Genomic DNA, 16,702 nt, shown 5'->3' on the forward strand with positions numbered 1-16,702 from the left:
GCTAAGATTTTAGATCTGAGGATCACAGTTCAAAGCCAGTCCCGGCATGTAAGTCCATGAAACTCTTAGTGGAGCTTTGGCTCAAAATGGTACAGCCCTAAACAAAAAAAAGCTCAAGGATAGCACCCAGACCCCAAGTTCAAGCCCCATGATTAACCAAAAACAAAACAAAACAAAAAACCAAAAAGGCCAAAATCAAACTTCTAGAGATGAAAATTACAGTTTCTAAGATAAATATACTACAAGGGCCTATTATGGATTAGACATTGCAGAAAAAAAAAAGATCGCTGAGCTTGAAAATTGGAAACAGGAGCTAGCCACAGGGAAGAATAGAAACAAACACAATTATTGAAGTAAGTTAATAAACAGACCTTCAGTATGATACTGCAGAAATTAATCTGGCTTACTATTACAGTGTAATCAGAATCTCAAAAATTTCTCTTAGGGCTGGGAAGGTGGCTCAGTGGTAGAGCCTTGCATGCTCGAGGCCCTGGGTTCGATTCCTCAGCACCACATAAGCAAAAAGAAAAAGGCCGGAAGCGGCACTGTGGTTCAAGTGGTAGAGCGCTAGCCTTGAGCTGAAGAGCTGAGGGACAGCGCCCAGGCCCATAGTTCAGGCCCAATGACCGGACCCAAAAAAAAAAAAAAAAAAATTTCTCTTAAAGTTTCTCTTCCTTTCTTAACAGCTCAGGGTTCTTTTGCAAGTCCTTTCCCCTTTCCTGGCAATTATTTGCTTTTTTACTTTCTGACTTCCTTATTTTGGGAAGTATATCTCATAAAATATTGGAAGGGAACAGTATATAGTTCTCTGCTGAAAATTAACTCTCCATGTTCCTATCCTGATTTTACAAAAGGTTTACATTTAAAACTAAAAAGATTCAGATGAAATTTTCAACTATTCTGAAACCAGCAGAACACCCCTGATTTTAAGTTTTCTTAGATGAAACTGTAGCTGTTTTCCTTCAGTTTAACTTATGAAAAAGATTTTGGATTGTGTGTTGACTTCCCATTTTAGAGGTATATTTCATCTTTTTTTTGCCCACCTTTCTACTGAAATACTCAAATATTAACACCGTTTTGAATGTTATGTCAAGGCTCAAAAAGTAGCAGAGTGCCAGTGACAACAACAAAAGTCTCAGATTTTTCAAGGTATACTCAATCAATGAAGACTACAGAGCTATTTCAAAATCTCAAAACTCCACAATCTGTACACTTCTAGTCCCAAGTATTTCAGGTAAGGCATATTCAATCTGTAACAATGATAGCTTCTATTACTTATTGATCACTAAATAAGTTAAAGTGCTGAATACCTCATTTCATCTTTACAATTATCTTATGAGCTAGGGACAATTATTTACATTCACTATGGATGGAGGAATGTTCTCTAAATAAATACCTTTTGCATCTTTTTCTATAAAAGCCAAAGGGATATGAAATCTTAGAAAAGGGATATTTTTTGCAGTTAGGGAATGTGTTTTAGTAGATCATCTTTAATAAACCTCCATTTCTTGGTGATCTATCTTACTGCCAAACTTACTAAAGTTTTCTTGCAATTTGGAAAAATTGCAAACATCCATTAAAACAAAATTGCCTTATATGTGTATATATGACTTTTATTTTTTGCCAGATAAAATTATATAAAAAACATTATGTTTATCTTGCAAACAGAAACTTTACCAGATAAAATATATTTACTAGCAAGCATTTGGGAAGTTATAACATGGAAAAACATATAAGGTTCTTTTGTATAGATCCTAGAAACAGTGTAAGAACTAGCAAGGAGGCCACAGGGTGATGATTCATCTCAATATGAGAGAAAAAAATCTTTAACATATTCCAATCCATAAATGGAAATGTGTTACTTTTAAAAGCTCACTAGGTAGCCACGCATGGTGATGCATGTTTAAAATTCCAATTACTTTTGAACCGGAGACAAAGGCAGGATGAAATCTAGTTAGTGGCCAGCCTGGACAACATGGCTGTCCCCACCACTCCCACCCTAGTCTACAAACCAAAAAAAAAAATTCATTAGGTTCTCTAACACTAAAAGCACTGAAGGAAAGAATAAAGAAATTGATGCTAAAAAATGCTCTGGAAAGAATTCCACTTTTGATAATATATATGTATTATATAATGTATATGTGTATTATATAGAATAACAAAAACTGGGTTGCTAAAAAACAAAAGAAAAATCTATTGTCTAACAAAGTTCTGGAGACTTCAATTCTGGAATGTAGGTACTAGAGCAAGGCCATCTTCCCTTTGAAACCTGTAGAAAAGATGCTTCAGTGCTTCTTCCTAGGTGCTGGTGGTATACTGGCATACATATGTCTTCATCATCACATAGCATTCCCTGGACCCTGAGGTTGTCTCTCTGTGTGTTTCACGTCTTCTTTTTTTATATAAGAATACCAGTTATAATGAGATAAAGACTTGCCATACTTTAGTATGACCTTATCAGCCACTTAAATTTCCTTCTTCAAGTCACATTTCTTAGGTTCTTTTTTGTTTGTTTGTTTTGTCAGATGTGTGCTTGAACTCTGGGCCTGGGTGATGTCCCGAGCTCTTCAGCTCAAGGCGAGAGTTCTACCACTTGAGCCACAGTGCCACTTCCGGTTTTCTGGTGATTAATTGGAGGTAAGAGTCTCATGGACTTTCCTGCCCAGGCTGGCTTTGAACTACTGGCTCTGAACCTCAGATCTCAGCCTCCTGAGTAGCTAGGATTACAGGCGTGAGCCATGGGTACCCAGCACATTTCTGAGGTTTATTTGCTTAAATGTCTCAAATACAGCTAGGAATGAAACAGTGAGTATAGGAGCCTAGCAGAGAGTCCCACTCAGGTCTAATAATGTTCTCAACAATGGAAAACTTCTAGAAGTCTCAGTAACATGTGTGTGCATGTGCATGCGTATACATGGTGCTCTCCCACTTGAGCCATACCTGCAGTCAAACATTTTCTTACAGTAAATCAGAGATGGAATCTTGCAGATTTTTCTGCCCAGGCTGGCTTGGAACCACAATCCTCCAGGTCTCAGCCTCCTGAGTAGCCAGGACTACAGGTGTGAGCCACTAGAACCCTAGCTTAAAACATCTTTCTTTAAAAAAAAAACAACTTTAATTCTGAATTTTAACCAATTCAAAATGAACTTTCTCAACTATTCTGAAGCATAAAAAATAAATTTAATCAGAGTAAAGATACAATACTAATTTGTAAAAAACTATTAGTTTCATGTCTACTTTAGATGATATTTGAAAGAAGATTCAATTATATCAACTGGAGATATAAAACTTAATAATTAAACAGAGATTTGACACATTTTCCAAAATTACATATTTCCATTAATCATTTGACTACTTTCATATGAACTCAAATATATTTTCTCACCTGCAACTTTGCTTTTTCCAACTCTTTACTCTTCTCTACTAATTGCTCTTTTAGTTCTTCACACAGCTGACGGAAATGTTCCTGGCTAGTTTGCTTTTCATTTAATAGCCTCTTGAGTTCATTTTGTGAGTTTATGTACTCATTCTGCAACCTAATTTAAAAGAAAAAAAGAATTCAATTTAAGTGAATTCTTTGCTTCTAGTTACTTTGTATAAAACCAACCAATAGTACAGAAAAGCAAGACTAATACCATACATTTCATTAAATTTGCAAATCTTTTATTTATGAATTTCCACTTAACTACAAAGACTTTACTTTGAAGGAAAAAATAAGTTTAGCCATCTAAATAAGACTTTACAAATTCATAAACCACTTGCTATCATAGATCTGAAAAAAAAATTACTATGTTAAAAGTGTTTCATAAATACACTACAAAACTCTACTGTTAGTTAAGTGCTGATGGCTCACTCCTATATTCCCTGCTACTTAGAAGGCTGAGATCTGAAGATTGTGGTTTGAAGCTAGCCTAGGCAGGAAAGTCCATGAATCTCCTATCTCTAATTAACCACAAAAAGGATGAAGTAGATCTCTGGCTCAGGTGGTAGAGTGCCAGCCTTGACAAAAAGCTAAGGGACATCCACCACGGTATAAACCCTATTTTCACTGTATTTGATGTTGGCATAATTTGTGGAAGGGAAGGGAAAAATCAAATAGTTTAAATAGAGATACAAGTGGACCCATTGCAACAATGAGATATTCAAGACGTTATGTCAAAAACAAACTTTACAACTTTGGGGTGGGGGGGCAGGGGACGGGGAGTGGGAAGGGGAAACATAGGAGGAGGCAACAATGCTTGATAAGAAATGTACTTATTTCCTTGCCCATGTAATTGTAACCCCTCTGTACGGTATTTTCACAATTAAAAAAAAAAAAAAAGCTAAGGGACAGTACCCAGGTTCTGAGTAAAAGCCCCAGTACCAAAACAACAAAAGAATAAAATAATAATACACACACACAACTTTTTGTTCCAGAACACTCAGCCAGGACAGCCCAAATAACTTTTTAACTACCCACACACAGCACCTTACCTCTTAAATTTGAGTAATTTACCTTGTGTGTTCACCTTTCAGGGTCTGATAATTCGTTTTATGATTTTCACATCGTACTCTTTCATCAATTAACACTTTCTGCAACTCTTCTTCATTTTGCCTACTGTCTCCCCCAGATGGGAAAATGTTGGAAAAAGTGTCCATATTTGTAAAGGAGCTGACAACCATGTAAAAATAAGTTGGGGCTTTCTTCTTCTTTTAGTTTTCTTTCAGGAGCACTTCCCAGTTCTTTCTTGTTAAGGCAGAAACTCGAGGCCAAATTATACCTGTATGAAAAAATGCACATAATTAATGAACAGTAAACTTCCTCTGGTGCTATATAGTTGTGGTTTTTTTTTATCATTTCTTATTCTCATTAGCACATTGAGGGTGTAGAACAGAGGAATTAACTCAAACTTGCAAGAGAGGCGCTCTACCACTTGAGCCACATCTCCAGTCCTCATACCCTACTTTTTAAATAGGGCCTTGCATTATGTACAGACTGGGCTGGGATGTGATCATTCTGTTTGTGCATCTTCATATCATGGGTGCTAACAGGCATGCTTTACTAAACGCAGCCATTGTACTTTCCCTATAGCTAGGATAACAGGCATGCACTGCGCCTTATCTGAACATGGAAAACTTCTATGTCTTAGCAGGCTTCCAGCTGAGATCCCTTGATCTCTGCCTTCTAAGTAGCTTAGAATTATAGACTTGGGCCAACTAGCCTGTGGTATTTATATTAAAGCAGTATTTTTAGGTTTCCAATTGTTCAATAAAACAAAATGTAATATTGATGTTAAATTGAAGCTTCATTTTTTTTCTTTACTTCTACGCAACGACTTTGTGACTATTAAGTTCACATCTTCAAGTATTGGCCTTATTACATGAGAAGTCTGGACTTTTCCAGTGTAGGTATTCTTGGATTCACAAAGGAAAGTTACGTTTTCTGAAGCTATTGTGGGAAGCTTCAAGGGTGGATCCTGGTATAAAAAGCATACACCAAGTGGCTGGGGAGAAATGCAGTCTTCACAAAGATGACCTTCAGCAAAGAACTATGTTAACTCAATGAAAGAATTTTTATTTGGCACTGGGCACACTGCACTGAGACAGCAGATTTAAATGGGAAATCAATTAATATGTTAATATTGATCACCTCTATGTGTTATGCTCTGTGCTGAGAACAGGAAACTAAATCACCTCACTTGTTCACCCCCACCCCCCCACCCGAAGTATCAGCCCTTATTAAAGTTTAGCTAAGAATTTACTGCTTCTAAAGTAAAACATGATAAAAAGGTCTTTATTATAGAAAAGAACAAAAACTTTAATAAAATAAGCCCTATCCTTTTTAACATTCAATCTTTCCACAGATAGATAAAAGTCAGGACAGATTAGATGAGATAGATGAGGTATAGATACATACATACATACATACATACACACATACATACATACGTGTGTGTATGTATGTATAGACAAATGATAATTAGAGAAGAGATTTTCCCCCAGATAACATTCCTTTAGTTGTGGGATAGCAAATTTTATTTTCTCTTATAACAAGAATAGATTTTTGGCTTATGTAAACCACTCATTAAATTATTCAGTCTTGCTTGAAATACATCATCTCTGATAAATTAGCAATGAGTACATATTACATAAGAAGCTCTTTAAGCTAAAATTGGGATTGCTTTGGTTTCCAGTAAAATTATACTTCAACAGAAGAGGAAAGTCCTTCAAGGATACTTTACTCCTTATTCTGATTTTAAATATACACTAGAATTCAGCAATTGTAAATACAGAATGAAAATCTGTACTATCAAGAAAACACATTCACAACAGAATTAAAAACTGGATCATAAAACTGCCATGTACTTTTTATTCTGTTCCTTAAGTCAATTAACTTCTAAGAAATAGAAACAGGTAATAAGTCAACCTCATACTCTTCTAACAGGATATATTATGGAGTTTTTATTTTAATTAGCTAGAAACCTAAAGTACATTGGAAAAATTTTTAATTTTAATTCTACTACTAGTAAAAAATTTCAGAACTGAGTTATTTTTTCTTTGTTATTCTAGTTAAGCATATAAAAGGAAAATTTCCCATTGACCCCCCTCTTTAAAATAGGAATTAAGTCACTTTGAAAATAAAATTTACCAAGATTTGAATTATTTATCTCCTTCCTTTTTGGCACTGAAATCTACCAGAAGTACTTTCCAGTACTTTAGCCAATTTCAAGTATCTCTTTCTCAAACAACAATCTCATCTTCAATTATAGTTCTAATAAAACATATGAACATAGTCCTTGCTTTGAACTGAATGTTTAGTTTTCCTAAAATTCAAATGTTAAAGCCCTAATCCCCAACTTGATGGAATAAATAGCTCTGTGGCCTTGGGAAGTAATTAGAGTTTTGGCTATCATAGGGTAAAGCCCTCATGATGAGACTAGTATCCCTAAGAGAAAGAAACCAGACTTGCCCACCACCACCACTATGTAAGAATACAAGACAAGGGTTGGTAACATAGGAAGTGAATCTCACCAAATACCAAACCTGATGGGTGGCATTAGTCATCCTAGAAATAGTGAACAGTTAGTAAATACAGGTCATAGTATGATCTTTTGTTACAGTGGAGGATTCACAAACCCAGTGACATGAATAGAGATGTGATAAGTATTTGTTCAAGGGTAGTGAGAAAGCCCATTCTTGGCTGATGGCAAAACAGGGAAGACTGGAGCTGTGTAAAATCTTAAAAGATTGTGGAATGTCCTGACTTCGTCTCATGTAGGTGCTTTTGAGTGAGAATAAGATCCCAAATATTTTTAAATATCTGTCTGGCAGTACTTTCCTCGAGAGGAAAAAAATATCAGAAGCACAGATAATGAAAAGCTCTAATAATTATCTTCTCCATATGGTTGTAGGAGCCTGATCTTATGTGGTAAGGTGGAATGAAGAGAATGGGTGCATTTTAAAGGAAGAGAACTGGAGTTTAAGAACTTGAGAAAGAAAAGCAAATTGTGAGTGTTTAAGGGTGGACAAATGGTATTGCAACCCTGCTAAAAATACCAGAAGCTGCAAAGTCAGAGGCTGAAAGGAGATTGAAAACCAGGATGAAGAATTTGCTTTAAAGTAATGTTCATTCATAACAGAATTATTTATTGGATTGTTTATTATACAACTGCAGAAAAGAGGCTAACAAATGAGATTCTTCTAGAAATGTGATTTGACTAAATAAATATTTGTCATTATTAAAAGGAAAATCTAATAATAAGGTGCATATTGTCTTGTGGATGGGGACTAATCCATTATTGCTTTTCTAGAACTTATAATATTTATTAGCTTGGTATGCATTATTTGACTTCTTTATGCCTATGAGGAGAAAAACTGTCTTTTCTATTAAAAGTGTGTTACTTAAAAGTTCCTACTCTGGCCAGGTAGCTTGGCTCCAGTTAAGCAAAAGAGGAACTGCTTTGGGATAAGGAAAAAATTTTGAAAAGTAAAGTTTTGTCTTAAGTTGGTTTTTTTCAAGATGGAATTAAGATACACCACAGTTTGTTCAAGAAATGACAGAGACTATGGGTATGTTTTGAGATTATTTATGTACTGTTAATCTTATTTCAAAGTCTGTTAATGGTCACCTTATGTAAATATATATTTTACCTTATTCAGATTAACCTATCGTGAGCAGATTGTGAATCTGAGCTCAACCAATCTGAGCAGAGGCAGCAGGGCCTGCTGTGTTAGGGATAAATAGAGGAGCCTGCTCTATGTGCTTGCTTGCCAGATTTTTAGCTGTTGGCCCACCCTTCTACAGAGTAAATTTTGCTTGCTGAGGCAATTCTTTATTTTCGTGTCTATTGTTGTGACTCCAGTGGTTCTTGGAGAACATACTTTTAACACTATTTGAACATGTCTGTGTACATACTGTTCATTTTACAGAGGGGGAAGATATTATTCATTCTTTTTAGTTCACATTACAGATATACTTTCTTCATGGACATTTAGATTCATGCCCAGCCACTTCAGCCAAGAATTCAAGAGTAGAGCCTGCTAGTTCTCTAAGCTTGGGAGGAGCTGAAAATAGTGAAAAAGACCAAGATGTGATCATAAACTAACACCTTAAGGACAGAGAGGTCTGAACAGAATCACATTCGATGGCAGCTGCCAGCAAGCAGCCTTAGATGCAAGATTAATAACTTGTCTTGTTTGTTTTTTAAAAAAAGCTATTTGTCAGATCATATGACTTTTCTTTAGTCTATTGACATGATATATTAATTAAATTTCAAGCATTAAGGCAGCAGCTTTTTATGACAGGAATAAATTTCACTTGTTCTTTTTGGATAATTCTTCCTATTCATTGTTGAATTTTGCCTTGATAATGATTTATAATGAATTTTACCCAAACTCAACATTTTTAATATAATTCTAAATACTACAATCAAACTTCTCAATTTTCAAATATTCAATATGTGGCTATCAAGTACTTAAACATGTATTAGACACTTGAAATACACAATACAGAAATCCCTACTGTGCAGTTTGCTAAATAAATACATTCACAACACAGATAGTTTATTATAACATTTAATTTTTATTATCTTTAAATGGTTATACAAAGGGGTTTCAATTCAACACATCAACTTATAAGTACTACATATCCTGATCATTGTTACCTTCCTATCATTCTTCCTGATTTCTCCAAACTCCACCAATCCCTTCAAGTTACCTAGTTCTACTTTCATGTAGGTACATTGATATTGGCTATATTCACCCACTATTCCTCCCTCCATTTAAGGTAAGCTTATAATTCAAATCATAAGAAGAAAAGAATTGTGAAACATTATCTTGGTCAGCTACAATATGTGAGTGTATTGAAAGGCAGCTTTAATATTACTAGCAACAACTTTAATCCAAATTCTTTCCCTTCGTTTATAGCTATTAGAATCACATAATCTCTCTAATACAAACACATTTACACACACACACACACACACACACACACACACACACACACACACACATCCTTCCTACCACCTTTGACCAGACCGAGCTCTACAAACAGGCCTGTAACTCTACTCTGCATGAGAAGTGAATTTCTTAAACAGTGAGTGGTAGAGTGTCTGATAATTCAAAATATTCAAAAAGCACAGCTGCTGATGTACATGGAAAGCTTCCAAAATACATTTCATTAAAAAGCACATGCTATTCCTTTGAAAATTTCAAACAATGCTTTTAAATACTATATAGCCCCTAACATGAATGTGTTTCCTTAAACCTTTAAAAAGTCTAGGAATAACCTACACATCAGACATTTACTTCACTTATAAACAAACATTAGAAATGAATTTTTCCAAATCCAGAAGCACCCTATCCTAGCCATCCCACAGGCTTTTGCATGGCCATCCAGGATGTTATGTGTACAAAAAGAAAGTCCCATCTTGACACCCTGCCAGAACCTGAAGTGCAGCTGAGAGCAGACCCTTCAAAGCCCTGGCAACATACCAGGCCCCATCACTATAATTTAAGGGGAGAGGGGAATAGTCAGAAAGCGGCAAATGATGAAGGAAGAAAGAAGACAGGTGCATTAAAGTGGTTAGCATTAACCACCAACCACTTTCAATTAAAATGTTATTCTGTCCTGGGACTCTTTTTTTTGGGGGGGGGGGGGGGGTCCGGTCGTGGGGCCTGGACTCTGGGCCTGGGCGCTGTCCCTCAGCTCTTCAGCTCAAGGCTAGCGCTCTACCACTTGAGCCACAGCGCCACTTCCGCCTTTTTTTCTTTTTCCTTATGTGGTGCTGAGGAATCGAACCCAGGGCCTCAGGCATGCAAGGCAAGCGCTGTACCACTGAGCCACCTTCCAAGCCCTAAAATGTTATTTTACCTTCATAACCATAATGTCTGCAACTGCACATCTTAATTCTCATTTTAAAAAAAGTTCTGGAAAGTAGGACATAGTAACCAGTCAACCTTGAATGCTTAGATGTGATAAATTACGGAAGTCTGAAAAGTTGTGATCTGAAAGGCAAAGATGACTTTTGTTCAAACCATTTTCATGTTTTTTAGTGCACTTTGGGACTTGATGAGTACTTTAACTTGAGTCCCAATCTATTTGCTCACAGCTGCATACCACATGTATAATAAACAAAAAATTGTCTTTTCTTACAAAAATGTAGCCTGAAAGTTATTTTTAAGTAAATCCTGATTTACCTCTATTTCCATAAGCTATACTTGTTTTCCTTATGAAAACTTCATGAAGAAAATTAATATTTTCATTCATTGCAGTTGACACATTGTTTCCTCTTTTAACATCTGTTAGAAAGGAGCTAGAGGTATGGCTCAAGTGGCAAGTGCCTTCCTGCCTAACAAGTGCAAGGCCCTGATTGCAAACCTTAGTACTGGCAAAAAATTAGAAATAAAATTTTTATAGCCAGAATGAGACATTTAAAAAAAAGTTATCCTCAAGACATACAGGTCAATAATAATTGTCTTAAGCAGGCCGCTGTTGGTTCACACCTATAATACTAGCTACTAAGAAGGTTGAGATCTGAGGATCACCAGTTTGAAGCCAACCCTAGAAGGAAAGTCCTCGAGTCTCTTATCTCCAATTAATCACAGAAAAGGCTGGAAGTGGAGAGCTGTGGCTCAAGTGGTAGAATGCTAGCCTTGAGCAAAAGGAGCTCAAGAACAGCATCCAGGACCAGAGATGAAGTCTCAGACAGCAAAAATATATACACATATATACTTATATATTTATCTTTAAAAACTGATTAAACAACTAGTACTTAATAAGTGACTGCTACACTTATAAATAGACTACTGAGTAGTCTAAAGATTATAAAGAAATATGCAAACTTTCTTCACAATAAAAAATAAAAATTAAAAAAAAGAACATTAAAAAAAGAAATATGCAAACTTTCAAGTTAAGCAAACTTCTCAGAAGAGTCTGGACATGTTTGCAGCACTACGGATATGTTCTAAGTGCCTAATACATTTAAAACACTTTGTGGGGTGGAGATACATACAAAAACAAGAGAACTTTTGTCCTCAAAAAATTAGTAGTGATCAGTGAAACATTTATGTTGCTATGGTTTGGATGTTCCACATCCTACAAACATCTGTAAGTTAAATAAAGGATTGGTTCCAAGATAGCACTACTGGGAAATATTCTGTACCTTTGGTTTGAAGGGCCTGTGGAAGTACTTGGATCATTAGGGGCATGCCCCTAAGGAGAACTGTGGAACTCAGTCCCTCTCTTTTCTTCCCTTTGCTTACTGGTCTTGAAGTAATCAGTTTGCTACACCACATACTCCCTACTATTGCCATCTGGCATGCTCAATAAAGGCCCAAATTATGGCCTAGTTTTAGAAGTGAACCTCTAAAACGAATATAACCTCTAAACCGGTAAACCAAACTAAATCTTTTCTCTCTCCATCTCTCTACCCTCTCCCTCACATCCTACTCCCTCTCTCCTAGTATTGAGGCTTAAACTTAGGGCCTCCCATTTTTGTTTGGCTTTTATACACACCTAGCTCTTTACTACTTGAGACAAACTCCCAATTCCAATCGTCAAAAAAAAAGGCAAAATCACCTATGACACTAGTTTTGAGGCCAATCAGGAAGCCAGGAGAGTTAAAATGTAGCCCAATTAAAAGGAGAAAAGTTCTTTCAAAGTTTACAATTACTCCAAGAACTAATCTTCCATAAGAATCCAAAATAATGCCAGGTACCAGTGGCTCAAGCCTGTACTTCTAGCTATTCAGGAAGCTGAGACTTGAAGGACTGAGGTTCAAAGCAAGCCTCTGTAGAAAAGTCTTCAAGTCTCCACCTCCAATTAACCAGAAAAATGCTAAACTAAAGGCATGGCTCAAGTGGTAGGGCACCAGTCATAAGCAAAAAAAGTTGATCAAAAAGCACAACACTCTGTCCCATACCAGGACAAAAAAAAAAAAGAATGAAAACACCCAGGCACTGAGCATGGAATCCTAGTACTCTGAGAATCGCAGTTCAAAGCCAGCCTATCTCCAATACAACACTCACACACTGTAAAAAAAAAAAAAAAAAAGAATGTAAAACAAAGCACAATCTTTTTAAAAAGCATCTTAGCAAACTGTAAAAACCATCACAAAATAAAATATTCAGAAAAATCTATTTTTCTCTCATAGGGATTTTATAAGCAGACAATAAACTCTCAAGCTAGCTGTCAGAAACAAAGATAAAAAGATTTTATTCCTTCAGTATCCACCTGCTGCTACTCCTCTCGTTCTTTCCTCCAAACAAATTAGCTCTATAGCAACACATTCATAAGAAAATTGTGGGTGGAAAACGTGTTTGCAAAAATATGAGAACTCAAGAACATGAGCTCTTTATTTTTCACTTTAATGCAAATGACAAATGATATACCTTAAGATACAAATAAGATACATATGAAACGAAAATATTTTTAAAAGTAAAAACAGTACAACTGAGGCTGCCCCTGTTTACATGCTAATTTTTATATATAGGTTACAATGACACCTTGTGGCAAGACTTTTCAAATTATACATAAATACCCTAGGACATTATTTCTACAGCTGGGATACAAGAAAACTAGCTTAGTAAATAGGAAAATCCAAGACTAGACCAACAACAGTGTATATAATAAGAACATGTACAATAATCCATTTGGAAACTTAAGGACAAAAAAAACCCTCAAACTTTTAAAAAAGTTACAATATTGTGTAAGCTAAATAAATAAGCTGTAAATATAAGACATTATATACTAATCACTCCACTTGATAAAAACTGTTTTATATTCTATGTCAAAATACCCAATATCAGTGATTTTTTACATGAAAATACTCACACATGATTTATATATTATGAAAATAAAATGGTTCTGTCATTACTCCTTTCTAGCCAATTAAAAACTATCAGTTTTGAGCCTATAATCCTAGCTACTTAGAAGGCTAAGATCTAAGAATGGCTGTTTGAAGACAGCCTGGGCAGGAAAAGTCCATGAGACTCTTATCTCCAATTAACTAACAAAAAGCTGAAAGTAGAGCTATGGCTCAAGTAGGAGAATGATAGCTATTGAGCAAAAGAGCTTAGGGAAGCAGGTGCCAGCTATTCAGGAAGCTGAGATCTGAGGATCGCAGTCTGAAGCCAACCTGGGCAGGAAACTTATCTCCAATTAAGCACCCCCCCAAAAAAAAGGTGTTTTGTTTTTTTATCTGAAAGTAGAGCTCAAGTAGTACAGGGCTACCACTGAGCACAAAAGCCCAAAGACAGCATCTAAGCCCTGAGTCCAAGCCCCAGGACCTGCACAAAAACAAAACAAATGAAACAAAAATAAGTAATATGACACTAATCATTTCATTAAACTAATAGTTAAGGAAGTAATTTATAATTGTTAATCTAAAGCTCATTATGTTTCCTAAACTATCCTAAATGCTAGAAAATACAGTTAGTAATTTTTTCGTCAAAGGGAGGGAGGGGAGGGGAGAGGGGAGGGGGGAGGGGAGGGGGGCCGGTCGTGGGGCTTGAACACTTGAGCCTGAGCACTGTCCCTCAGCTCTTCAGCTCAAGGTGAGCACTCTACCACTAGAACTACAGTGCCACTTCCGGTTTTTCTGGTGGTTTATTGGAGATAAGAGTTTCACAGACTTTCCTGCCCGTGCTGGCTTTGAACCACGATCCTGAGATCTCAGCCTCCTGAGTAGCTAGGATTACAGGTGTGAGCCACCGGTGCCCAGCACAAAGTAATTTTTATACACAATCACCTTTTATGAACGGCTTTTAGAAAACCACATTAGCCACTATGTTATCACAATATTACCTCCCATCTCTCTAACCCTAACCCTTCTTACTTTTTCCCTTACCTGTTCCCTTTACTCCACTCACCAGAAGTCTTTAGACTATCATTCCTTTTCTATAACAGATGTCAAACTATCTGTTTCAACTCTATTTACATAATGTTTCTCTCTCGAAGACACACAAATTTCACATGTCTAACTCTACTCCAACTCTACTCACATATCCTCTCTCTACAAATATTAAGAAGCCCAATGAGGGGGCTGAAGGATACACAACCTCCAAATGTGGGGACTTGGCTTCCATAGAAACAAGATCTTATCTCCTGATAAAAGCATTTTCTGAACTTCCTCTAAAGAGGGTCATAAGACCTTCATCCCACAGAGAACCTCCCACACAGGAATGGGGATAGAGTCAAGCCAAAAAGAATCTGACTGAACAGGTCTTGATAAGCACCTCTTCCCTAGTGTACTGCCATTAGATCAAGTCCTTTTGTCCTGCCCTCATACTTCTGCGTAGCCATATTAAAAAATACATGGATCTCTCTGTTCCTTTGGGTCTTCATTTCTTAAGGGCCATGGAGAATTTGCATTAAATTTTCATGCTTTTCTTTTGATGATGTCTATTGTCAAAGGGGAATCTCAGTCAGAAACCAAGGATGGATGAAGAAGAGATAATACTTTTTCTCTCCTATAGCAATCTAATAAAAATGCTTACCTACTTTCTTAAAAAAAAAAAATCGCTGGGCTTCAGTGGTTCACGCTTGTAATCCTATCTACTTAGGAGGCTGAGATCTGAGGATCACAGTTCAAAGCCAGCCCAAGCAGGAAAGTCCGTGAGACTCTTATCTCCAATAAAAACCACTAGAAAACTGGAAGTGGTGCAGTGGCTCAAGCGGTAGAGCACTCGCCTTGAGCTGAAGAGCGCAGGGACAGCACCCAAGCCCAGAGTTCAAGCCCCAGGACTGACCAAATAAATAAATAAATAAATAATCAATTACCACTATCTTTTCCTTATTTATTAGTGCACAACCAATCTCAACTCCTATTTGTAACATATTATTAACCTGCTAATTTGTCTGTCTCTGTTGATTTCAACCTTTCTTTTTCATTCTAGAGGCCACATGCCAAACCTCAAGTATTTCACACTTAGCTAATTTTAACAGAAGTCTCTAAAACAGTGTCCCAGATTTTGGTCTTCACTCATTTCTACATGGCCTACAAATAACTGCCAGAATTATCATTCTCAGACAGCATTTTCATCATGATCCTTCCTAATACCGTCATTCCTATTCTAAATGTCTAGGACAAATTCACATCCAGCACTAAACAACTCCTTTACAAATACAAGCATTTCATTTTGTTGCCAATAGCCCCTTTGCTGTAGAGTCAAATGAGTTTACTTTACTGTTCCTCCATACTGTCTTTATTTTTGTTCATACAATTAGGCCAAATGATCTTAATCTTTTTAATTAACCCTCAGATCAAGATCAAATGTAATCTCCAAACCCTACTACAGTCTGAAAAAAATCATGAAATGCAGGCTGGGAAGGTGACTCAGTGGTAGAGTGCTTGGTTTGCATGCATGAGGCCCTGGGTTCGATTCCTCAGCACCACATAAGCAAAAAGCAGAAAAAACAGGAAGTGGTGCTACGGCTCAAGTGGTAGAGTGCTAGCTTTGAGCTGAAGGGCTGAGAGATAGTGCCCAGGCCCAGAGTTCAGGCCCCACAACCAACAACAACAACAAAAAATCATGAAATGAAATTGATCTCTAAAAGTAAAATAGCTTTTGCCCTTAGTTTGCCTCTATGAAGGCAGAATCAGGAGAGCATGAGTTAAGTTGAAGGCCATTCTGGGCTTTAGAATAAGATGTGTCTCAAAAAGTCAAATAAAAAACAAAATATATTGATTCTATATTCTATCATGTTTTCATTTTCCTCTTCTAGCTTCTGTATAACTATATAAACTATATTTCCAAAGAAACTGTTAGTTTCTCAAAGGAAAACCTACAATCTTCTACTTTTCTGCTCATCTCCCAAATTCCTGTAGATCTTTTATTCCTAGGGATAAAGTTATCCACAAAACTTCTGTGACCTAAATCCTATTTTGCCATACATTTGTAATTTTGCAGAGTTCTGAGAAGGACACCATCAAGAATATTGTTTTTCCACCACTTACACCTGCTTTATGACATCCATCAAGAAATTTCACTGAGCACCAGTTGGCTAAAATCCATAATCCTAGCTAATTCAGAGCCAGAGATCTAGAAGATCATAGTTCAAAGCTAACCCAGGCAGAAAAGTCCACTCGACTCCATCTCCAATTAACCAGCAGAAAGCTAGGCTGGAAGTGTGTCTTAGTGGTAGAGCCAGCTATGAACAAACAAGCTGAGCATGCTTAAGGCCTTGAATTCAGGCATTAGGACTGGCAAAAAAAAAAAAAAA

The 16,702-nt window shown here is 36.5% G+C and overlaps 1 protein-coding gene across 2 annotated transcripts in view; it reads right to left on the bottom strand.

Annotated features, from left to right (window-relative positions):
• The window catches only part of Cep83 (centrosomal protein 83kDa), an 80,788-nt gene that overhangs the window by 53,585 nt on the left and 10,501 nt on the right, over positions 1-16,702 (bottom strand). The window contains exons 2-3 of one of the 2 annotated variants that reach the window (XM_013023041.1): positions 4,496-4,760; positions 3,386-3,536 (exon numbers count right to left, since the gene is read on the bottom strand). In XM_013023041.1, coding sequence (XP_012878495.1) covers positions 3,386-3,536; positions 4,496-4,662 — 318 coding nt within the window. In that variant the 5' untranslated portion in view covers positions 4,663-4,760. Of the gene's footprint in view, positions 1-3,385; positions 3,537-4,473; positions 4,761-16,702 lie in introns of those variants that run through there. The other variant, XM_013023049.1, reaches the window with a different exon arrangement.

Source organism: Dipodomys ordii, unplaced genomic scaffold (genome assembly GCF_000151885.1).
Source record: "Dipodomys ordii isolate 6190 unplaced genomic scaffold, Dord_2.0 Scaffold3, whole genome shotgun sequence".
Classification (NCBI taxonomy): Eukaryota; Metazoa; Chordata; class Mammalia; order Rodentia; family Heteromyidae; genus Dipodomys; species Dipodomys ordii.